We start from the raw sequence: 22,825 nt of genomic DNA on the forward strand, positions 1-22,825 counted from the left end.
TTGTGATCTGAGTGTGATGACCAGGACCCATACAGTGGAAAGAGAGAATCGATTCCTGCAGGTTGTCCTCTCCCCACACACTACAGAAAGCATGTGCTCCCATACATATAATAAATAAGACAATTCTTAGCAAGAAGGGAGAGATGCAGATTATAGAAAGGGTTTTTTTAAACTGATAATAAGGGTAGTTAAGAGCATTTGCTACACAATCATGAAGACCAGAAATCAGTTCCCAGCAACATATAACAAGCCAGGCATTCTGCAAATGCTTTTAACTCTATCTCTGAGGCTCCAATGTCTTTTTTTGGCCTCTGCAAATCCAAGGGTGGGTACTCAGGTACACCTACACTCACAGAGGCACACAAACCTACACACGCCAATAAACTAAACTAAACTAGAGTAATTGATGCAGTCACTAGAGATTCAGTATCAATTCAACTCCCCCAGAGAGTCCTGGAGAATTGGGGAAAAGTGGTCAATAAACCTAGAAAAAATTGACTGACTGATCAAATTAGTCATGAAAGCCCCTCAATTCTTTTATTCTTTTCCTGTTTTAAAGAAACCATAAAATTCTCAAAGATCTTCATTAGCAAGCTACCAATAACACTTACCCAAAATTTCTATCTTATTTTGAACTTTGAATACTAAAAATCCCTGCAAAAATGTAAATAATATTTTTTAGTTATTTACTTTATTTATGGGACTTAGAAAGGGGAAAAATACTAAAGAACTAGAGATATTGTCTAAACAAAATCCATTAGTTTATGTCTTTTTTCTTTTCCTTTTTTTTCCAAGAATGGACAAAGTTCAAGAAAGGCAGGAGCCTCACACTGCAGTAAGAGTTCTAACCACAGCTGCCTCCTGGAGACTTTAAAACCGTGAGATCAGCACGAGGACACGTGTTAGAAGGGATGTCAGGCTGCCTAGTCCATCACCTGCTCTAACTTAGAAAAAGTGCTCTAGAGAATTTCACATGTCAAAAATCCACTCTATTTTGAACACATCCAGATAAGGAATGCTGTGCCTCCCTTGGCATCCCGTTACAGTGGCCGTCACCTGAGAGGCCAGCTTTTCTGTAGATGCCTCCTACATTCATTCATGCTGTCTAAGATGTAAAGATGGAAGGTTAGCCGATCTATTCTCTCCATGATGACAATGCACTGTGGACTGCCTTGACACTCGCTGACAAACTTTTAAAGACACTTTCATGTACACTACCTTTAGAACTCTAAAACCATCTTATCATTATTTGTCCCACTTCCACATGTAAGAAAACGGAAGCCCAACTATAAAGAAACGAAGGTTTCACATGAACTATGGAAATCTCAAGACTGCTTGGCTTTTCTGTGCTTGGAGTAAAATGCTAGTATATACTCGTCACATATACAGCTATTACTGACTCACCATCCTCTTGAGCCTCTCCCCATCTTGTAACCTAGAGTAAGTTCAGGACAAGAAATTTTATTTTAGGGTAAATGCTAAGTAAACTCAGAGGGCTTGCATCTACACAGAATTCACATGTCATTTCACATTATAAATTGACAGTGCACTTTTGCAATAGAGATTTGGAAGCCGAGCCAAAATCCTTCTCCTTCATCCACCAGCAGTACCCAGATTTCCCCCAGGGACTGTCAATCCCATTGACCAGACTTCCTTCCCCCCTCTAAAGAACTAGCAAAGAATCCAGGCTAGGCCACTCCAACACTTTTCCCAGGAACCTGAATCTGAAGTGAGTGATGAAAGACTGAAATTGGCTGCAGTTCCTCTCTCCCAAGCCCAGTCCTTCAGCTTCTCAGGCCCGCTGTGAGCTCACACCCTCAAAAGGTTTCCTCCTACTTCCTCAGCCAGTTGTTGGCTTCTGCAGCCTGCAATTCTTTGGCTCATCTGACTTTTCAAATATATTAAAACACATGTCTGTTAGTTCTGTTTACAGGTGGAACTAATAGTTTTGTTTATATAGGTGGAGTTCCTATAGTGCAGCTCAGCCCACAGTCATTCTGTGAACTAAGAAATTCCCTTGTGTTGTTTTTGGTTTTATTTGTTTGTAATTTTTAAAAGTAGCAATTTCTTATTCAGCTGATCAAAGGCAGGAATATGGTGATGCAGCCTTCAGAACTGTGGCTACTTTTTCTTGGAAAATAGCTTTGAGGATCTTGAGAGTTTTTAAGTAATGCAAAAATTTCAGAATAATTTAAATGGGTTTAATGTGGCACTCTCCATTTTTAACAAACATTTATGACTAGGTGTGGGTATGCATGTGTTATATGATATTGTGGTTGAACTCTGACACTCCCGAGACTGCCAATAAACTTTAATCTTTAATCAGGGGGCAGAGTTAGCGACTGGGTGACTAGAATTAACCATAGAGGTTTTGGAGGACCCAGAATACATATAGAGACACAGAAAGTAGTAGGAGAGAAGGGGTTGCTGGTTGCTTCTCCACTGCTTCTCTGATTGCAATCAGAGTGTGAAGGCTGGAGGACAACCTTGCTATCCTTCTCAGGGTCTCTCATTAACCTGAAGCCTTAGGGATCCTTCCTGTCTTTGCTTCTCCAATGCTGGGACTGTATGCTTGTGTAAGCATGCCTCAGCATTTTCAACTGGACTCTGAGGAGTGAACCCAGATCTTCATGTTTGCAAAGTAAGAGTTTTACTGACTGAATCTCACACACACACACACACACACACACACACACACACACACACCCGCTGCCACCCTACCGAGCTGCCTTCCTCGGACTGTCCTTCCTTATTCTTGGGCACAAGGCAAGTGCTTCACTGACTGAATTACCCCCAACCCCCACCCTACTGAGCAGCCTTCCTGGGACTGTTCTTCCTCATTCTTAGACACCTTAGTTCTGCTACTCTTAGTACCTCTCCACCTCAAATGAAAAGGAAAGACAGGTGTCATGATAACAAACATAATAAAAACAAAGTCCTCAGGTACTCAGGCAAAGGGAACCAGAAGTCAACTAGTTGCTGAATGAGCCTGGTCATCAGAACTTCCAAGACTAAACTCAGAAACTATGTAAGACTGAGAATCCCTTGTCAGAAATGCTTGTACCAGAAACATTCTAGAATTCAGGTTTTGGATTTGGTAACATATGTACATACACAAGTATCTGTAAGATGGGACTTAAATCTAAACAAAAAGTCACTTCTTTAATGCTTATGGTATGTACAGAGCCTGGTGGAAATTTTACACAGATTTCTTTTTTGTTCTTAGTAATTTTACTGAATTTACACAAGGAGTCAACAAGAAGGCTCAGCAGGTAAAGGCACTTGCCATGTATACTGACAACCTGAGTTCAATCCCTAGGACTCACATGGTAGGGGGAGGGACTGACTCCTGCAAGTTATCCTTTACCCTCCACAAGAGCGCCATAACATTTGAGATCTTAGATTTTCAGATCAGGATTGCTCAAAACAAAAGGAAAAATGGAGCTGTCAGCTCAGCGTAGCACAGGGTGAGTCCTCAACATCTTTTCTTCTCATGTAACAGCACCAAGTTGGGTGCTTTTCTATTGCCGAGACTGGTGATGGGGCGGACTATAGATCCTTTTACACTGCCTGATACCCTGACTGGACAGTTCACAGAAATCACAAATCAGCTGCAAAGGGATACCAGGATCCCCTATCTGGAGTGCTCTATTTAATGAACAAAAGCCTCTGCTTTGTTTGTTCCTGACACGTTGTAGTGGAAATATTACCAAAGAGCATGCTTGCTTCCTGCAGGTACCTTGCAATGCATGCACATATAAAAAACTACAAGAGGAATATACCACCACCAACTGCCAAATCCAAACCATCTTCTCCAAGCTGTAATTTCCAACAAATCCCTAGCCATGCTAACTCAGAGGCAGTGGGTTGCTTCCTTTTTATTAACAACCAAATTCCAGACCAAGACAGAGAATGTAATCAAAAGAGCGTATCTGCGTAAGATGATAGAAAATCACTCTTTTAGAAAGAATTAAATAATGAAGTAATCTCATGGTTATACACTTCGCATAAGTAGGTTTCACTAAATGACAATCTCCTTTATCATTAGCTATGAACACTTGTATTCAGAGAAAAGACAAGATGTTATTTACAAATAAACAAACTCTAGATCACTGTATGTTCAAAAGAAATTCTAAAACGTGTTCACTCAACTTAGAGTGGTCAGAAGCAGCTCACCAATATGTAAACATGCTTGTTTAGTAAAGAACTCCCTAAGCCAAAATAATGGGTACCTACACTCAAGGAAAAATTAATCTTGGTTTGGTAAAAATGTGCAACTTACTGCAATTTATTAAAAGCTGCTTCCTGAGTCTGGAATCCTTAGGATAGAGTGAGGCTTATAAAAAGACATGCAGTGCTATGCCATCTGGTCCACAGCTCCTTCCATAGCCAGAGAAACTTCCTATTCAATGAAGTAACACTTAGGCAATAGCAAAGGAAATTCCAATAGTGCTGCAGCATTCCAAAAGCTAGAACCAATTTTGTACCTGGGAACAATTTCCTAGTATCAAACAGGCCAGATAACGGTTAGGCTATCTTTGGCTTTATAACATATACACAGAGGGGAGGCATAGAGGGAGAGGAGAAGGGAGGAGATGAGGGGGAGGGGAGGAGACAAGGAGGAAGAGGAGGAAAAGAGTGCATTTCTAACACCTCGGGTCCATTCTAGAAGTGCTAAGACACCATTCATGAACCACTCGGCCAACTGTTCCAATGAGTTCACTCACCTTATTGTGTTCATACTTGTACGGTATCTTGAGAGTGTCCATAGCTCTGATCATGGCCTGCATGGCTGTGAAGATGTTCTGATAGACCAGTTTGGTAAAGCCCCTCTTGTCTTCATCAGAGTATCCTGACCCATGGATGATCCTCATCTGCTTGATGAAGGTGCTCTTGCCACTCTCTCCTGTCCCTGGAATGGAAATGGCAGCAGCACATTAGATCACGCTCCTGTTTTGGTCTCCTGGATTACAAACTATACACTGGCCTGGATTCCGCAGACCCCGAAAGACCTGCTGGGAGAAGTACCCATAGGAAGTCAAAGTGCTACCTATAGAGGACATAGAGAATCAGACCAGTGATGGTCCATTTTAAAGGCAAATGAGCTCAAAAACTATTCATATCTTAGGAAGCCCCTGAGCATAAATTTACTGAACAGTGACTTGCATCCCTACGCCTCTGAGAAACAAGTACAACTGCATCACTGGCAAATAACTGAAACTTGACAAAGCCCTCTTCCCAGGTATATCTGAAATGCACCCCACACTCTGGAAATGGCTATACCCTTACACTGATACGTTTCCGAAATAAACGAGAGGCAAAGACCTAAAGCCTAACACGTTTTTCTCCAGTCTGGAACTGGGGTAAAAGTAGACAACAGATTCCTGGCAGACCAGAACACAGGTTATGCTCTGGACCACAGTATCCACGGTGTTTATTTCCAGGGCCTGGTTATTTGAGCTATCTCTCTGTCACTCACGAGAAACAACAAATTATTGTTAGTAGATGTTTTTCTTCTAGTTTTTTTCTCTTTGCCATCTTCAATATATATTTCTAAACCTAAAAACTTCACAATTCTGAATACAAGTGTCATGTCCTTTTCCACTCCCCAACAATGCAAAGAACATTTAAAAAAAAAAAAAAAAAAAAAAAAAAAAAAAAAAAAAAAAAAAAAAAAAAACTCGGATATTTAAGTGGGACAGAGCAGAATGAGAAGTGATAGCCTTCTTCCCAGCAAGTCTGCTAAGAACAGGAAGAGAAGGAAGAGGAAATGGGAGGGAGGAAGGAGACCAAGAGCTAGAACTGCAAATCTGCTCTCATTCCATTTTGCTTTTCTGTTTAGATTTTATTGCTGTCTTCATAAACAATCACAAAGATTCAAATAAATATAAATTTTTACCAAAGTATCTTAAATAACTGTCAGGCAATACAGAGCTCTCAGTTGTTACAATGAAAGGTGATACTGGACCCAATGTTCTACTGTAGGTGGTTTGTTTACTTACTTATTTCATATGTGTGGGTACATGCACAAACACGTGCACATGGAGGCCCAAGGTGAATGTCAGGAGCTGTCTTTGATCACTCTCTTCCATATTCATTGAGGCAGGCTTTTCCAGTTGAACTCAGAGCTCACGGATTTCGCTAATATCGCTAACCAGCCTATTCTGAGGATCCCTTCTCACCCTGGAATCAGGAGGCCACATTTGCAAGGGACAGGAATCTGAGCTCCAGTGCTCACACCTGTGCAGCTCAGGCTTTATACACTGAGCCACCCCCCTGCCTGCCCATGACTTTAATAAGGTGATAAAGAACACCTTGAAATGTAACTATAACACTGAAATGTGAATGCTAATTCACATTTTAGTGGGGTTAATTTGAAAATTATAATGAATATTCTATAATCCCCACCACGAATACCAGATACCTGGAAATGTCTATACCCACTAGAAATGCAGCCACATATTAGTAATCATTATTAATCAATAATTTATAGGAACTAGTACCTTTACTCTCTTGAGCAATTAAAAAGATGCAAGGAAAAACATTTAAGACTTTTGCTTTTTATTATCATCCCCATCCAAGGACCTGTTCTTGAAGGCAGACTGTAGACATGACCATCACACCTCTGCCAGTCCTTCAAACTACAAAAACAGCAGAGATTTCTTTATCTTTTTTTTAAAAAAAAGTATGTGTTTGTTTGTGAGGGCAGATGCCCAAGGAAGCCAGAGGCACAGGATGACACCAGATATTTTCTGGGGATCGAACTCAGATTCTCTGTAAGAACATCAAGAGCTCCTACTGCGGAGTCATCTATTCGGTCCCAAAGAGTTTGTTTTCAATGATGTGGTTGCGGGAGGCGCGTCTGTGCAGAGATATGTACCCATGAATGCAGATGCCCAATGGGGCCAGAGGAGGGAGCCAAGTCTTGTGGGCCTGTAATTAGAGGCAGGTGTGAACCACCTGACATGGGTGCTGGAAACTAAAGTTGGGTTCTCTGCAAGGGCAGCATTGTTCTTAACCTACCTCTGAGCCATTTCTCTAGCCCCAAGACATCTTAATTTGTAAAGTTAATGAAAAAGGAAAAAAGCAAACAGAGTCAGGAAGTAGGGCCCTTTCCTCCTGGTCATCTGAAAAATCTTTACATAATTATCCCTTAAATAAAAAGATAAATAATGAACGAAATATGAGCTACACTGGCTTGTGTTTCTTTAGATCATTTTAGGCAAAGGCAGTCAACATTTGTCATCTCTTTGGATATATTGCTGGAGCCCTTAAAAATGATGATGATGATGATGATACTAATAATAAATAATTTAATATAAATAATATTAATATTATATTTTATATTTGTATTAATTTAACATAATATTGATTTATTGTTATTGCTATTATTATTATTTCTTACTGCCAGAAACAGAGCCAGGGCTCCTTTCTCCGCTTCCCATCTTGCTGGGTGCTGCCCTGGAGGCTGTCAGGCACAGGTTTCATGAACACCTTGGCTGTTGCCTTATCCTCACAGCTTAGCCGTAACAGGCCAGAGGCAGCAGTGAGAAAGCAGGGGTCTGTTGCTACACTTGCTACTCAGATGTGCAACATCCCCTTCAAGAGACCACAAGGGACTGCTGAGTAGTCCCTCCAAATGGCTTTCCTCTCTTGAGGTTTGGCTCTTACCAGCCTTTACCACCTACATCTGGTCCACACTTTTATAAATCGCTCCTCAGTTACCCAGTGAAAATGTGTCAAATGTTTCTGGACAGAACTGACTGCAAAACCTAAAGAAAACAGAGGACAATTAAATGATGGACAGAAACTAAAAGCGAATGGAGGCTACCCTCTCTTCCTCTCCTGACCTGTTCCCCAGGTCTGTCTCTCTGGTCTGTCAACGACATTTTTAGTACCTCATTCTCAAGACACTCTTCTGGAGGCCAACTGTGATGAAGAAACAGTGGTCACTCAGCTAAAATGTAAAAAGCTCAAACCAGAATTCCAGGCTGTGAGTCTCCCCTCAGCACTAAAAAACATAGTAATAAATTAAACCTATTAGACAGATTGTGTGCATTTGTACACAGAACCCACCTACATTCATATTCTCTCATTCTCTCTCTCTCTCTCTCTCTCTCTCTCTCTCTCTCTCTCTCTCTCTCTCTCTCTCTCACACACACACACACACACACACACACACACACACACACACGTGCGCGCCACGGTGACTTGTGCTTTCTGGCACCTCTTTGGAAACAAAACAAGGAAATTTGTACACATCCTTTATGCTTTACCAAGCACTCTGAGATACACTATGTTCTGTCAGTGATATGGGTGTCTGTATCATCAATCTCCTGGCCTGCTATTTTTTGCTACACTGAACGCATCTCCCATCAAAGCATTTAATAATATTTAACAAGCAAAGTCAACATACAGGAGGATGTGAGACCCATGAGAAATCTGTTTTCTCCTTCAGTAATTCACTATGAACATGGATAAAAAATGTCCCTATAAACACTGCTTGCATCTTCAAGAACATATTCCACATTTCTTACACTAGCTCCTCGACATACTCAGACTTAAGAACCATACTATCTATTACAAAGCCATTTCATCTAGCATTTTTATAAGTGGCTGCAAAGAACACTATGCTTTTTCTTCCCCACTCCCTGAATCTGGATAAAGGACACAGAGTATTCCCTACTTCACTCAGCATCACTTGCCATCAGAACAAGCATTAAACACACATTTAACACCCTACAATGGAGTACATAGCTTAGTAGGCTGATTATACACACCCCCTCTCATCCTCAATGTTCACATTTTGGGTTTTGTCAAGATCTTTTCTTTTTGATATTTTAAGACGGGTTTTGCTGTGTAACAACTCTGGCTGTCCTGGAGCTAGCTTTGTACCAGGCTGGCCTCGAACTCACAGAGATCCACCTGCCTCTGCCTCCCAAATGCTGGGATTAAAGGTGTGTGCCACTACCACCAGCCTTTTTTTTTTTTTTTGTCAAGATCTTTTCAACACAACCAAAACCTACAGCACCTGCCACAATTCTTATTTTTTTATCCAACTCACAGGAAGCATTCATACACTTATGCTAATTATTCTGCCAATTTGCATGATGTGATCTGCAAATGGTTCTATCAAAAATGACTTTCAAATCTAATCATACATTATCTTAAGGGTCATGAATTAGCATTTATTACTGAAAGCAATCATAGATTTAGTGGTTTGCTCTTTCTAATTAGCATTTTTTGTTGAAGTAATCATAGACTCACTGGTTTTGTCTCTCATACTCAAACTACCTTCTTGGACTACTCTCATCAAAAGAGCTGCCAATGGACAATCACACACACACAAGCATCCCTCAATGCTCTGAAAATGCAGCTGTTACTTGTGCCAGTTCTGAAGAACTCTGGTGCCCATCTACACACAAGGATCCAGCAAAACAAACACTGACATTAACCAGGAATCCTAACACTCCACCTATCCATCCTTTCTACCCCCAGAGAAAAGAAGGAAACCAACCTAGGAGGACCTCTCACTGGCTGAAGACCATCACACCACTTCAAGGGGGGGTTAGATTCTACAGCTAAAAATGCCAAAATACAGTCAGGAAAACTGTAGTAGTGAAGACTGTACAATGAATATATTCATTTCATCCCACCAGGGCCTCTCTTGACTGTATTTAGAGATTGTAAAGTCTACATCTGAAGCCCTATAATGAATGAATATAAAGGTTGAGGCCAAATGTCCCGACCCCACCCTCCCAGTTGGCCAGCTCCCAGATAAAGGGAGAAAAACAAAATGTAGGGCTCATGAAGCTGAGTTACAAGTCGAATGCCTTGCTTCAGGTCCACTGGAGTAAGCCAGGAATATAAGGCGTGGACTCTCAGGCCCAGCAAGCTGAACCTGAGTTCCTTCCATATAAACTTGGATAACGCAGAACCAGATAATTCAAGGATGAATTTCTAAACAAGGAGCACATCATCCACCCACAACCTGCCAAGAATTAATGGTAAACAGTGAGATAAATGTGGTCAAACGCAATCCTTGTGTTGTCCACCATCCACGCTACTTTGAAATGCACATTCTGCCTTCTGTGTTTGCCCCATTCACACAGGGAGTCTGCATTTGAAACTGGGCAGCTCTGACAAAGTCACTCAAGCTTTTCTCTTCACACACTGTCCTTCAAGGCAAGGACTATGTGTATTTAATCATTTATCCCCAGTATAGTCTGGCAGAAAATACTAGACACTTTTTAAAATATGGCAGAAAAAAATAACTAAATTTAGTATCACTGATTATGTGTAGAAACTAAATGGACCAGGAAGTTTAGTAATAGCTAATCCAGTTAAGTTGTTTTCAAAAAATGGGCAAAATACACTGAAAATTCAGCTATTTACTGGAAATATTTTGGAGATTATGAGGCCCTAGGTTTCCCAAAATAGTTTAAATCTCATGGAAAAGTTATCTGATAGGCACTGTAAGGTTTGTCAAAGTGTGTATATGTCCTCAGGAGTGAGTGAGTAAGTGAGAGACAGAGACACAGAGAGAAACAGAGAGACTCTTCAGGACGTCTACACACACATTGTGTAGGCTAATGGGCAACATCAGGCAGTGTTCCTTAGAAGTCGTTTATGTTTTTTTGAGAATAAGTCTCTTAGGCTGGAACTTGCCAAGCAGGTGAAAGCTGGCTGGCTAGCCTGCTCCAGGGATCCACATGTTCAAAGAATCAACGCTGAGATAAGTGCACGGGACCACAACTGGCTGGCTTTAACATGGGCTCTGGAGATCAGAATGAGGTCCTCACGTCCGTAAGGTAAAAGGTAAACACTTTACTAACTGGACTATCTCCCAGCCCCATTGCTCGCTCTTTCTTTTTTTTCAAGTCAGGGTTTCTCTGTGTAGCCCTGGATGTTCTGGAACTCACTCTGTAGACCAGGCTGTCCTCAAATTCACAGAGATCCATCTGCCTCTGCCTCCTGGGTGCTGGGATCAAAGGCGTGGGCTACCACTGGGCCCATCTATCTTTCTGAGTGTGCCCATGGTAGGCATCTGTGCATTAAAGAAATGAACTCAAAAGCCAGGTGGCTGCAGATGCCTGTAATCCCAATACTTGGGAAGCAAAGGTTAGAATAACACCAAAATCCAAGAATGACATGCTCTACAGAATGAGTCCTAGACCAGCCTGGGCTACACAGTAAGACTCTGTCTCTAGGAAACAAAAATAAACAACAATAAAACAAACATCGAGCCAGGCGGTGGTGGCGCACGCCTTTAATCCCAGCACTCGGGAGGCAGAGGCAGGCAGATCTCTGTGAGTACGAGGCTAGCCTGGACGACAGAGGGAGTTCCAGGAAAGGAGCAAAACTACACAGAGAACCCCTGTCTCGAAAAACCAAAACAAACAAACAAACAAACATCGATGTGTTACATGACCTTCTAAATATACTAAAAGCCCTGAATGTATACACTTTTAAATAGTGGACAAGCTGTATCTATCTAATTTTTGAATTTAAAAAACTCGTTACAGTTTGAAGAACAAAAGTGTTTTCATGGTGAAGCTTTATGGGAAGTTCTTCACACCCATTTGCTCACCTCCCCACCTTCCTTCCCTAGAAGCCCACAGGTATTATTTCAGAGAAAATTTTCAAGCCCAGAACTCACTGGTTTTACAAAGGAGGAAGTGACTCATTCAAGAGATCTTCTAGTTGACAGTTAATCAGGAAGAAGATAGACTAGACCCTACCAGTCTCCTTTCTGTGAAAGGCTCCTGATCTTACACTCCTATCATCTAAACTATCCTCCTACTTATCAAAGTTAATATTCATCCTAGAGAATGCTTCTAAAATTAGAACATTTTAAACATGTCTTTCCAGTTTCTTTTTCTAGGTAAATGGTTTGTTTCTGTTTTTGTTTTTTCTGTTCTTGAACAATGCCACATTGTTTCTACCTACCATCTGTGGTAATTATTCTGATACTAATTATGTTTTTTGGAAATTATTAATGACCGTCTGAAAGGCTATCATAAGGACATACAATACTTAGCAATTCCCCTGGCATAAGGCATTCTGAGTACTCCCAACTCTTTGACTTGTATAAGCAATGCCCTGAAGAGAGCTATGGCTAACTCTGCTTCCTTAGGGGGCAGCGCAGAGACATGGAAGAGGGCAACCTCTGGGGTGGTGCTGGGTTCCTACAGCTATACCCTCCGCTTGGTCCTCCTCCAGCACTGTATTTTTAAATACCTAAAATTTAAAATAAATCTTATTTTAATTTATATACTCACTTATGAGAAAAAACATGTTCTAAACTTTTCTTGTCTGTATTGCTTCTCTGAACTTATCTTTACTTAAAATGTTAGTGAAGGAATTGCTTTCTCTGTTGTTTCATTGGACAGTTTTGTTTTTAAGGTGAAATTAGTGTTTCCCTAACTGACATCTTTTTATTTACATATTTAAAAACTGGTGTATAAATTTCTAATTTATTGAGTTTACTCATCTATTTTCCTCTATTTCTTTTCATTTGTTTGTGTTATTAAAAGCCTCAAACATGTAGATGTTATTCTAGATTTTATAAAAGGTTTACACTTTATACTTTCTCTCTTTATATTAATGTGTGATGTGTAACATATTTCATTTCATATCTCAATAATTTTTCACAAAATCCATTCTATATCATAACGCCACACTGGCAAAGAAGTACTTCTAACCAGAGTGACATTTCCAACCCGAGTATAGGGTTGCTGCACACCCCCTTATCTGTTCAAAATGTTGAGTAATTAAATAGATGGGCTAGAGGTTGAGAATGTGCTCAGTTGGTAAAGTGCTCACCTCACATGCAGGAAGACCTGAATCTGATCCACATAAAACAGGTGTGGGTCCATGCCTGTAATCTCAGAACTTGGGAGGCAGAATTAGGAGGATCAGAAAAATCAAGGTTATCCTCAACTACTCAACAAGTTTGAAGCTAGCCTGGGATCTATGAGACCATGTCTCAAAAATAAATAAACTGAATATATGGACCATGCTGAGTCTTCTAACAGCATCATGGCAAATCCATCCTTAATTTCCTTCCTGGTAAAGTTAGCAAATGACACTTCCATCACTGACTTTTTCTGACTGCATATTTACATAAAGATGGATTCTAAAGAAAGGACTGCAGAAAAAATATTCCAGAATGAATGTTAACGATCCTAATCTCTTCTCAGCTTTATAAATTTATCTGTACTGACACAGTATATAGTACGTATCATTAACCATTCTAGGATATGGTATATACTATGTATCGTTAACCATTCTAGGACATGGTATATACTACATGTAGTTAACCACTCTAGGACATGGTATATACTATGTATCGTTAACCACTCTAGGACATGGTATATACTACATGTAGTTAACCACTCTAGGACATGGTATATACTATGTATCGTTAACCACTCTAGGACATGGTATATACTATGTATCGTTAACCACTCTAGGACATGGTATATACTATGTATCGTTAACCACTCTAGGACATGGTATATACTATGTATCGTTAACTACTCTAGGACATGGCATATACTACGCATCCCTTAACTACTGTGGCCCCTCCTACTGACAGCTTTCCGGCTCTGGGTAAGTTCATGCTCTGTGTAAGCCTGAGTTCTCACGCAAACACTACCGTCCTCTCTGGGGTACAGCCCAACCCTCCTTGATCTCTGAAACTGCAGTTGTCAAACCCCGCAGCTGCTTTGTCTTCTTGCTGTATTCACAAGTAGATGCCTCTTCCCTCCTAGCTTGACATTTATCACAGACTATGGCCATAAACTCCCACTCTGAAGTGTAACAGCAACACCAAGCATTCTTACTATAAATCTTAGCAACTTCCAACACACAATATTTTTCTTTTCTTATGAGAATTCTCACTTAAAAAATACACTTTACAGCTTCCATTTGGCATATGCAAACTGCCAATATCACTATTCTTTTGCTTTAGAGGCATTATTAAATTAAGTAAGGTTACCTGAACACCAACACTGTGATTTTACCACAGTCAATCAGATAACTGAGATACTACTAAGTAACAAGATGATAGCATATACAGCATAGATAAATGGGATAAAGGTATAATTAACATCACACAGCAAGGGTTTAGGTGTGAGATTACTTCCTGCTACTTTGAACAGTATACAACTTAAAATATAAATTATTCATTTCTGGAATTTTCCACTTAGTATTTTTAGGCTTCAGATAACCATGATAACCAGATAATCAAACTGCAGAAAAAGAACTCCCAGATAAGGAGACAAACTACTGTCAGTTTTCAATTAGTTAATCCTTGTTAAAAGTATCTGCTACATAAAAATCACTATATACTACCTAAAATTAGAATGTAAAATCAAGTGAAAAAATTAGAAAAGACAAATACAAGCTTGAGTAGAGGACCAAAAAATCTCTTAGAAACATTACTTTAGTGAAATATTTTTTAAGAGTCAAAACTGTCCAAAAAGATGCAGGCTAAACAAACCAACAAATGACTACATATTGCTGGGCTGAAATGTGCTGGAAATGCAAGTGAGGGTGTTTTCAATTTTCATCCTCCAAGTACGTTCCTCACCAAACCCTAGTCTTGGCTCTGATACAATTCTCCACTCCCCAAATCACTGAGGTGATGATTTGCAGAATCCCAGTATTAAACACCATGTTTAGAGATGCGCAGCTCAAATCATGCCTTCATCATTTTATTGAGTGTGTACATGATATTCTTTCAGACTTCTACAATACAAGGCACTTGTCGCTTTAACAAAGAAACATTAGGAGTTGGGTGTAGCAATACACTCCTATAATCTCAATACTCCAGAAGTTGAAGAAAAGGGACTGTGAGTTCAACACAAGCACAACTATATAAAGAGATCTTGTTGTGTGAACTTTTCCTTGGAACACAAACAGATATTTGTTTTCCCCAGAGGACACCTGCGACAGACCAAAGAAACCACTCTACTCAAGTATAGCTTGGTGAACCAATGAGTTTAGTTGTGGTTCTTTATGAAGGCATGGACAAGGAAAAAGAGCATGGGTAGCTTCTGAACCACTACATCACTAAAGATGCTGACTACATCTACATCCTTAGAGAAGGGCAGGGACTCATAAGCCCTTCCCACCTCCATGACAGCAAATTAATGACCCCAATCCTGATCAGGTCCCCTGTAGATAATCACAGCTGATGTTTAAGAGGACAAAGGACCATGCTGTGCCCAGAGGACAGCATCCACAACATATGTAAATGTGCACATGATATATGGTGATAGATGAAGAATAAAATATTGGATAGAGATTGGTACTATGCATTTAAAAATTAAAAGTGATGAAACTGAATGGGCATGGTAGCACGTCTTTAATCTCAGCACTCAGAAGACAGAGGCAGGCAGAGTTCTGTGAGTTCAAGGCCAGCCTGGTTTATACAGTGAGTTCTAGGCCAGCCAAGTGAAACTCTTGTCTTAAAAAAAAAAAATTAAAGGGTTGCTCCTTTTAGAGACCAGGGAACAACTTTCTAAAGAGGTATGCTGACAATAATGTCTGAATATTCAAGATTCCACCATAACATTATTAGGAAATATCATTCCAGGCTATGGAGTGGCTGAGGTAAGATTAGTGTGGGAAGGAGCTTAGCTGCAAGGTTGGAAGGCAAAGAGGGCCAGTGTGGCCAAGACAGACATGGTGAGGAGGAGGCAGGAGGCTTGCAAGGAGAGAGACCTGGGCAGCAGACACAGGGCTCAAGGAACAAGGAGTGTTACAGCTCAGGAAACAAGTTCAAAAAAAATTTTAAGCAGCTTTCAGAGTCTTGAAAGGTAAAGGACATGGTTTGCTGTGTTCAGAATGGGTGGTAAGGCCAAGTTAACAGGGTGTTCCAGTGATCCAAGCAAAACACATGGGCATTTAGGCCAAGATGGCAGGAGGATGGATGTGTAATATTCTAGATTAGAGATGGATGGGATATGAATGGTAAGGGTTCAACCTGGGAGAAACCTGGAATTCTAGATAGATAAAGATAATGCAGTCTAGAGAAGCCCACGATGAAGTCTGAGGAGAAAGAGTGCATTCAGCCTGAACTATACATTCATTCCAAGGAAAAGCCTTACCTATATACCTATAAGGTCTGCAGTATTGATGTGGAAGATACCCACAACCTAGAGGACATGGTTTATACCCCATATTCTCAAACAAAGGCAAGAGCATGGCCGTGACTGAGCTCCTTCTTCTGTTAGTGGATGAGTCAGAGTGACTGCAAAGCCAGGGTTACAATTTCATTTCCTAACAGATAAATATCCTCAGCTAAAGAAGTTATTTTAATCTCTAAGTTACATACACACATTTATTTATAATGTGACACCAGTGCTATATACCCACTACTTTAGAAAAAACAAGCACTTCACTAATGTTATTTGGAACACATGAAGGGATCATGAAATACCAAGTCAAAATAATAACTACATTTTAAGAAAACTCTTCAGACTAAATATTCACCCACAGAATTTAGCATTGATTTTTTTCATAAAATAAAAAGCATGAATGTATTCGATGCAAATTTTTCAGTTACGCATAACTGTATTCCTTTAAAAATGAAGTGGGTGGGAAACGGTGAGATGTGCTTTCGGAAACTATGTGCAGTCCTCATTGAGCACTTCCTTCAGGCAGGTCATGTGGCCCTTCCTAAAACAAGCAACCTATCTGCAGCAGGAGACAAGTCCAAGGTGGACCTGACATGCCAATTTCAACACTTAGCAGGTCACAGCAGCAAGCACACAGCATAGACAGCTTCCACCTGAGCAGAGACCACCTAGCCCTGAGCCCTCAACAATGACCCCAATGGCTTCTGGAAGCTGAACGAGAGCAAATGGGACTGAGGAACACTAAGGGTTCTCTCTGGCTTCGGGTTTTGTTATTTCCCTTTGCTGTATGTTGTTTTACAACTTTAGAAACCACTAGTTATGATTTTCTTATAAGGAAATTTCAACCTATTATTTAATATACACTCAAATTATCAACTCAAAGGAATTGAAAACTACAGTAGTCTTCTTTCAAGGTTACCAAGTCTAAAAGAAATATGAGTCACTTTGAGCCTGTAAAAATAATTATCTTTTAAGGTAGAGGACTTATTAAGGTGCTAGAGGGAAAAGTCAATCCGATTAAGAAAGGCAGTAATCTAGGATGCCTCAATAGACAGACAGGAGCTCAGAGTGTAGAATATGGTATGTTTTGTTTTTTTGTTTCTTTGAATACCAATGCTTTCAAATGGCACTAAAAATACTAGGAAGGACTTGTATATGCCCCAAGACAGCCTAGTAGGGATAATGTTACAGAAAAATTTGGAAAATGGAATATCTTATGGACAAACAGAATTGTTAAATCCACTCCTAGTAAACAGTTATTGATGAACATTGTCCATGTGCCAATTAGTCTTAAAAAGGATCTGGTGAAACAGACCTATAATACCAGCACTTGGCAGGCAGGGGCAAGAAGATTGAGAGTCCAAGGCCAGCCTTGAACAAAAATAGGGAGACTGTCTAGTAAAATCAAAATCAGGAGGGTAAGATGACTTAGTCGGCAAAGTGTCTGCTGCACAAGCACGAGAATCTCTTTGATCCCCAGCACCCACATGACACCAGCTGGGCACAACAGTGTGTGCCTGCAATCCCAGTGTCGGAAGGCAGACACAAAAGGATACCTGGGGCTTGCTGGCCAGGCAGCATAGCCAAATCGATGAGCTCCAGAGTCAGTGAGAGGTGTGGTGATATGTTGTGTACCCTAATAAAATTTGCCTGAAGATCAGAGGACAGAACAAGCCACTAGATTAAACATAGAGGGCAGGCAGTGGTGGCACACACCTTTAATCCTAACACTCAGGAGGCAGAGATCCATGTGGATCTCTGTGAGTTCAAAGCCACCCGGGATTACATGAGATTGATTCAGTCAAGGAGGGAAACAGAGCCAGGCAGTGGTGGCACACACCTTTAATCCTAGCACTTAAGATGTCACACCTTTGCTCCCAGTATTTGGGAAGCACACATTCCTTTAATCCCAGCACTAGGAAGGAAGTAATATGGCTGGGCAAAGAAGGGTATATAAGTCGTGAGGAGACAGGAACTAAAGCTTTTCAGCTAGACCACTTTTGGCTGAGGACTCAGAGGCATTCAGTGAGAGAATTCATGGAGTTGGCGAGGTGAGAAGTAGCTACCTCTTGTTCCTTTGTCTCTCTGATCTTCCAGCATTTACCCCAATATCTGGCTCCTGGTTTTTTATTATAAGACCATTTAACATTCGTGCAACAGAGAGGCGCTGCCTCAAAAAAGAAGGCTGAGAAAGATACCAATGTCTGCCTCTGCTCACCCCCAGTGCATCTGTCCCTCCCACCCACCCATGTGTCGACACTCAGAACAAACACCAAAGAAAACAACAATCCAAAGCAAACAAAATAAAACAGAAACTATAGTGGAATGCTTCCTTTGGGGGAGGGGAGTGAGGGGTACATGATTGAAACAGACATTGCATTGTTCCCGTTTTCACATTCCCTCTTGAGAGGGGACAACTAATGTTGACCAAAAATATCAGTACCCACTGAGGTATTACTAGTAATAATATTAGTATCCATAATACCACCTAGCAAGGAATCTTGGCTAATACTGAACATTATTTGGAACACAAAGATATCCAAAGGTTAATTTCAGAGAATCCAGTAACTATAGTGTAGAAAGATTCACTAGCCATCACTGGGTTTTCACGTCCTCTAGAACAGCAGGTCTCAACCTATGGGTTGCAACTCCTTTAGGAGTCAAATAACCCTTTCACAGGAGTCCATATAAGACTTCCTGCATATCAGATATTTACATTCAGACTCATAGCAGTAGCAAAACTACAGTTACGAAGTAGCAATGAAAACAATTTTATGGTTGGGGGTCACTGCAACATGAGGAACTGTATTAAAGGGCTGCAGTATTAAAGTTTTAAGAACCACGGCTCTAGAAAGATACAACAAAAATAATGTTTAGACTGAGCCTTTTGTAGTCAATGCTCAACTCTGGAGACAAGCACATGAAGTACTTGTTGATAAGATTTGATTCACTCTGAAGCGATCCAACTATCCCTCTTGTACATTTTTATATGCTATCCAAAGAGAGAGAGCAACTTCTTCCACCAACTGACGCCAAGACAACTTCCCCAGCCAGTTAAGAATTGCCCGGTGACTAGTGCTCATGGTACAAGAAGGTGCCACGCAAGCATCCAAAGGAGGGAAGCAACCAACAGTCCCACCAGCTATGACCCTTGCCTACCTCACACAACAATAACCAGCGAGGCCGGACAGCCCTGAGGGTACAGCAGGGGCACGCACACCTGGACAATAACCAAGAGCTCTCTAGTTAGACTTAAGACCGCTCCGCAAAGGGGAAAGCATGTCTAGTACTGGAAACCAAGCTAACTACTCAGTGCAACTACTGAAGTTGTTGATCTTGGAGGAGGAAAACCTACAACCACCACTTTACTAAGCCAGCAAAAACTCTAACAAGGTTCTTAATGTTTGTCTTTGTGCCCAAAGGTAAGTGTAGTCCTCACCTCTTCTCAAGCACTTTCTCTCTGCAAAAGATGGAGCTCATTGCAGAAAACCACAATCAACCAAAATGCAGAGTTGTGGAGTCCCAATGGACACATCTATAAAAGGGCTCCTTCACCTACGGCTCAGGGAACCCTGTGGAAGAGGGGCATAAAGACTTCAGGGTCAGAGGAACAGGGAGTTGGCTGTGAGATTGTGTGTTTTAAGCAATGTCAGGAGCTACACCCATGAAGCCACACCAACATAACTACCCAAACATGAGCTGAACAAGGGAAAATACAGACATGCTAAAGTGGAGAAAGCCTAGGAGGCCTTAACCAGGAACTACAGGCAACTAAAAAATGTTGAGAGTGGGAGACACAGTCTTCCCCAGGGAAGAGCATACCAATTGGTTCTCCAACACCAAATGGTCAGCCCTGAAAACATACACACAAGTAACATTATACAGAGTGAGCAAGTTGTATTTATATATTTAGGAATGTACATATACATACAGATATGTACATATATGTGACAACAATTAATGAAAAACAGAGGCCATGAATCTGAAAGACAGCAAGGAGGGGTATATGGAAGGATTGGGAGGGGGAAGGGGAAGAGACAAATGATGTAATTACATGATAATCTCAAAAAAATAAAAGAATTTTAAAAGAATTATTCTATGATTTATTTCATTAATTTAAATTCTGTCCTACACTTTGTTTTCTCTGATAGCCATATGATTTTCTAACATCCAAGCTAATGTCAGTAGGAGACAACAGAATTATAAAGAACCAGGGCTTTCTCCACCAAATGTTTTCAGAAATACTGATGGCCAGCCTCAAAAAGTGAGTGCCTTTCCCTTACTCCTAAGGAAACTGCACAAGGAAATCGGCCTTCTTCCTGTAAAGATAAAACTTATGACTCAGGATGATCACACCTAGAAACGTATAAGCATCAGGCAGAACATAAGAATTGACTCTCTTAGGCCAGATTTGTTATTTGAGGAAATAAAGGAACGTACCTCAGTATATTTTATTAATGTTTCTGTCAGTTTTTCACATATACAACTTGCCATCATCTGACTGATGAAGAGGAAGTGAGACCAGTGTCTTAATGCAAACTGAGCTCCAAAACCAACAGTCCTTCCATAACCAAATTCAGAAGTGACAGAGAGACATCGTAGACCAAGATAACACGTGGCTCTTGATAAAGGCCACAGGACCCACATACAGAGAATGAATTTTGTAGCATATATTAAGGTGCAATGTTTTTATAAACTGACTAACAACACATTAATGTAACATTTGCCTTAGATAAAAAAGAAAGTATGAGCAAATAAAAAGCCAAGAAAGCCAAGCAAGAAGCCAAGCAATTTATGCCTTACCCTTCCTTGAACTGTTTCATTGGGGGGCGGGGGCAAAAGAACAAGGCACCTAAGGAAAGCAGCGCATCACACAGACTATGGCGATACGAACTGATAATGAAGTTGAATGAAAAATGTCTAAACAACAAAAATACCCAATCACTAGGCCTTGCTAAGCTACTTACTTCCCGGTATTTACAAAATCGCATTATCTGCCCATTCTCCCCAGACACACACCACAACAGAGCTGGGGCAGGGCTTCAAACCCAAAGCTGTCACCTAATGCTGACATTAGAATACTGACTTGCTTGTCCTGTTGTCTACCCACAGCTTTCCCAACTACATTTACCAGCAACTGCTTTGTAAGGCTGGGAATAGACTACATGTGAATGAAATAACTGAAAAAATATTCTGCTATCCTATAAAAATGTGCTGAGAATGTGGAGATGGGAAAGCCTTCCCTGACCACGTAGTGTTTAAACCCTATCACTCCTTAAAAGCACTGAGAAATCAAGGAGAATCAGGAAACACAGACCCTGTCTTAAGATATGTATACGTGCATATTTAAGGTAATTCAGACACTGCTGACTTTATTTCATTCTAACAAAAATAAACTTAGAAAAATAGCAGCATAACTGAGATAATTCATATAGCACCTAATGTCCTTTTAAACTTAGTGCTAGTATATTTGCAGGTATGTATAGACATCACCACAATCAACTTTAGAACATTCTCTTGTGGGTAATAAAGGTTCTAATGTGTTGTCAAACAACTAACTACTAGAAATAGCAGATTAGTTAGCTATATAAGCTGGTTGCTAGATGAATTGCCTTTCCCCTTACCATTTTTTTCTACTTTAACACATACAGTGAATGTAGTTAACATCCTAAAAGGTAGGGTTGATATGAATGGGCAGTTCAATTTTCCAAGAAAGACCTAGAAAAAGGACCTAGAAATGTGCCCAAAAAAATTCCTGGTGTGTGGTCCAGGGAGAATGTATGGGTCTGAATTGTAGAGTGAAAACGGGCACGAATTAAGGATTTAACACTGAAAGGGCTGGCTATAGCTATGCTCTGTGGTGGAACAGGGATGAGATGAGTGCAAGAGAACATCGCAGCTCCACTGTAGGAGTTTGGGAAAACAGTAGTAGCACGCTTGGCCTGCCTATCAGAAGATGCTAAAGAAAAACCTAGCTTTTTGGAAAATGTGCTGCATAGAAGCTTGAGTGCAGCTCTAGAAACCTGCCTCCCATGCCTGTGGAAGAGAAACAGTCAAGCATGAACAGCTGAACATCCAGCCAAAGCACAGGACACCTCCTGATGCAAGATTTAGGACGGAAGAAGGAGCAGCTGGTACAAAAGAGGTAGGACTGGGAAGGCCCACTGACTGAACAGAGGAGGAGACTTAGGACAGCTGTGTGTGAGGATTTCCCAGGATACCTTAAGATGGGAACAAACAGATCAGGCAGATTCTGCCCAGGGCTCAGGAATTCTTTCCTAGTGTGCTCTTGTATCAAGTGTGCCCCTATCATTCCTAAAGCAGTAAAGGAACAAAGGGCAAGGATGGTCCTAGAAAGGCTAATACAGGCACATGTTATATGTGGTCTTCTATGGCAATGACCACTGGATTCTGACTCAGTCCCTCCTCCACTGGGTGAGAAGTAAACTTCTAAATTCTGTTAATGCGGGCAGTGGCTAAGACTGAGTCACATAACTTCAGTTGGAGCAGAAAGCATGTCCCTGTATCACAAAGAACAAAACATGTTTCTTTACACCTCCCAAGGAGGCTTAGTCACCTTACTTGAAAGTCAATTATTTTTACTAAAGCTAACTAAAACTTTGAAAGGGCTCAAGTGATATCCCAAACTACTGGTGAGTGTAAATTCATACAATTTT

The 22,825-nt window shown here is 40.7% G+C and overlaps 1 protein-coding gene across 1 annotated transcript in view; it reads right to left on the reverse strand.

Moving 5' to 3' along the window:
• Window positions 1-22,825, reverse strand: part of LOC131908910 (guanine nucleotide-binding protein G(q) subunit alpha) — a 243,539-nt gene that overhangs the window by 144,616 nt on the left and 76,098 nt on the right. The window contains exon 2 of the mRNA XM_059260042.1: window positions 4,728-4,912. Coding sequence (XP_059116025.1) covers window positions 4,728-4,912 — 185 coding nt within the window. The remainder of the gene's footprint in view (window positions 1-4,727; window positions 4,913-22,825) is intronic.

The sequence above is a fragment of the Peromyscus eremicus genome, chromosome 1 (genome assembly GCF_949786415.1).
Source record: "Peromyscus eremicus chromosome 1, PerEre_H2_v1, whole genome shotgun sequence".
In the NCBI taxonomy this organism is placed as follows: Eukaryota; Metazoa; Chordata; class Mammalia; order Rodentia; family Cricetidae; genus Peromyscus; species Peromyscus eremicus.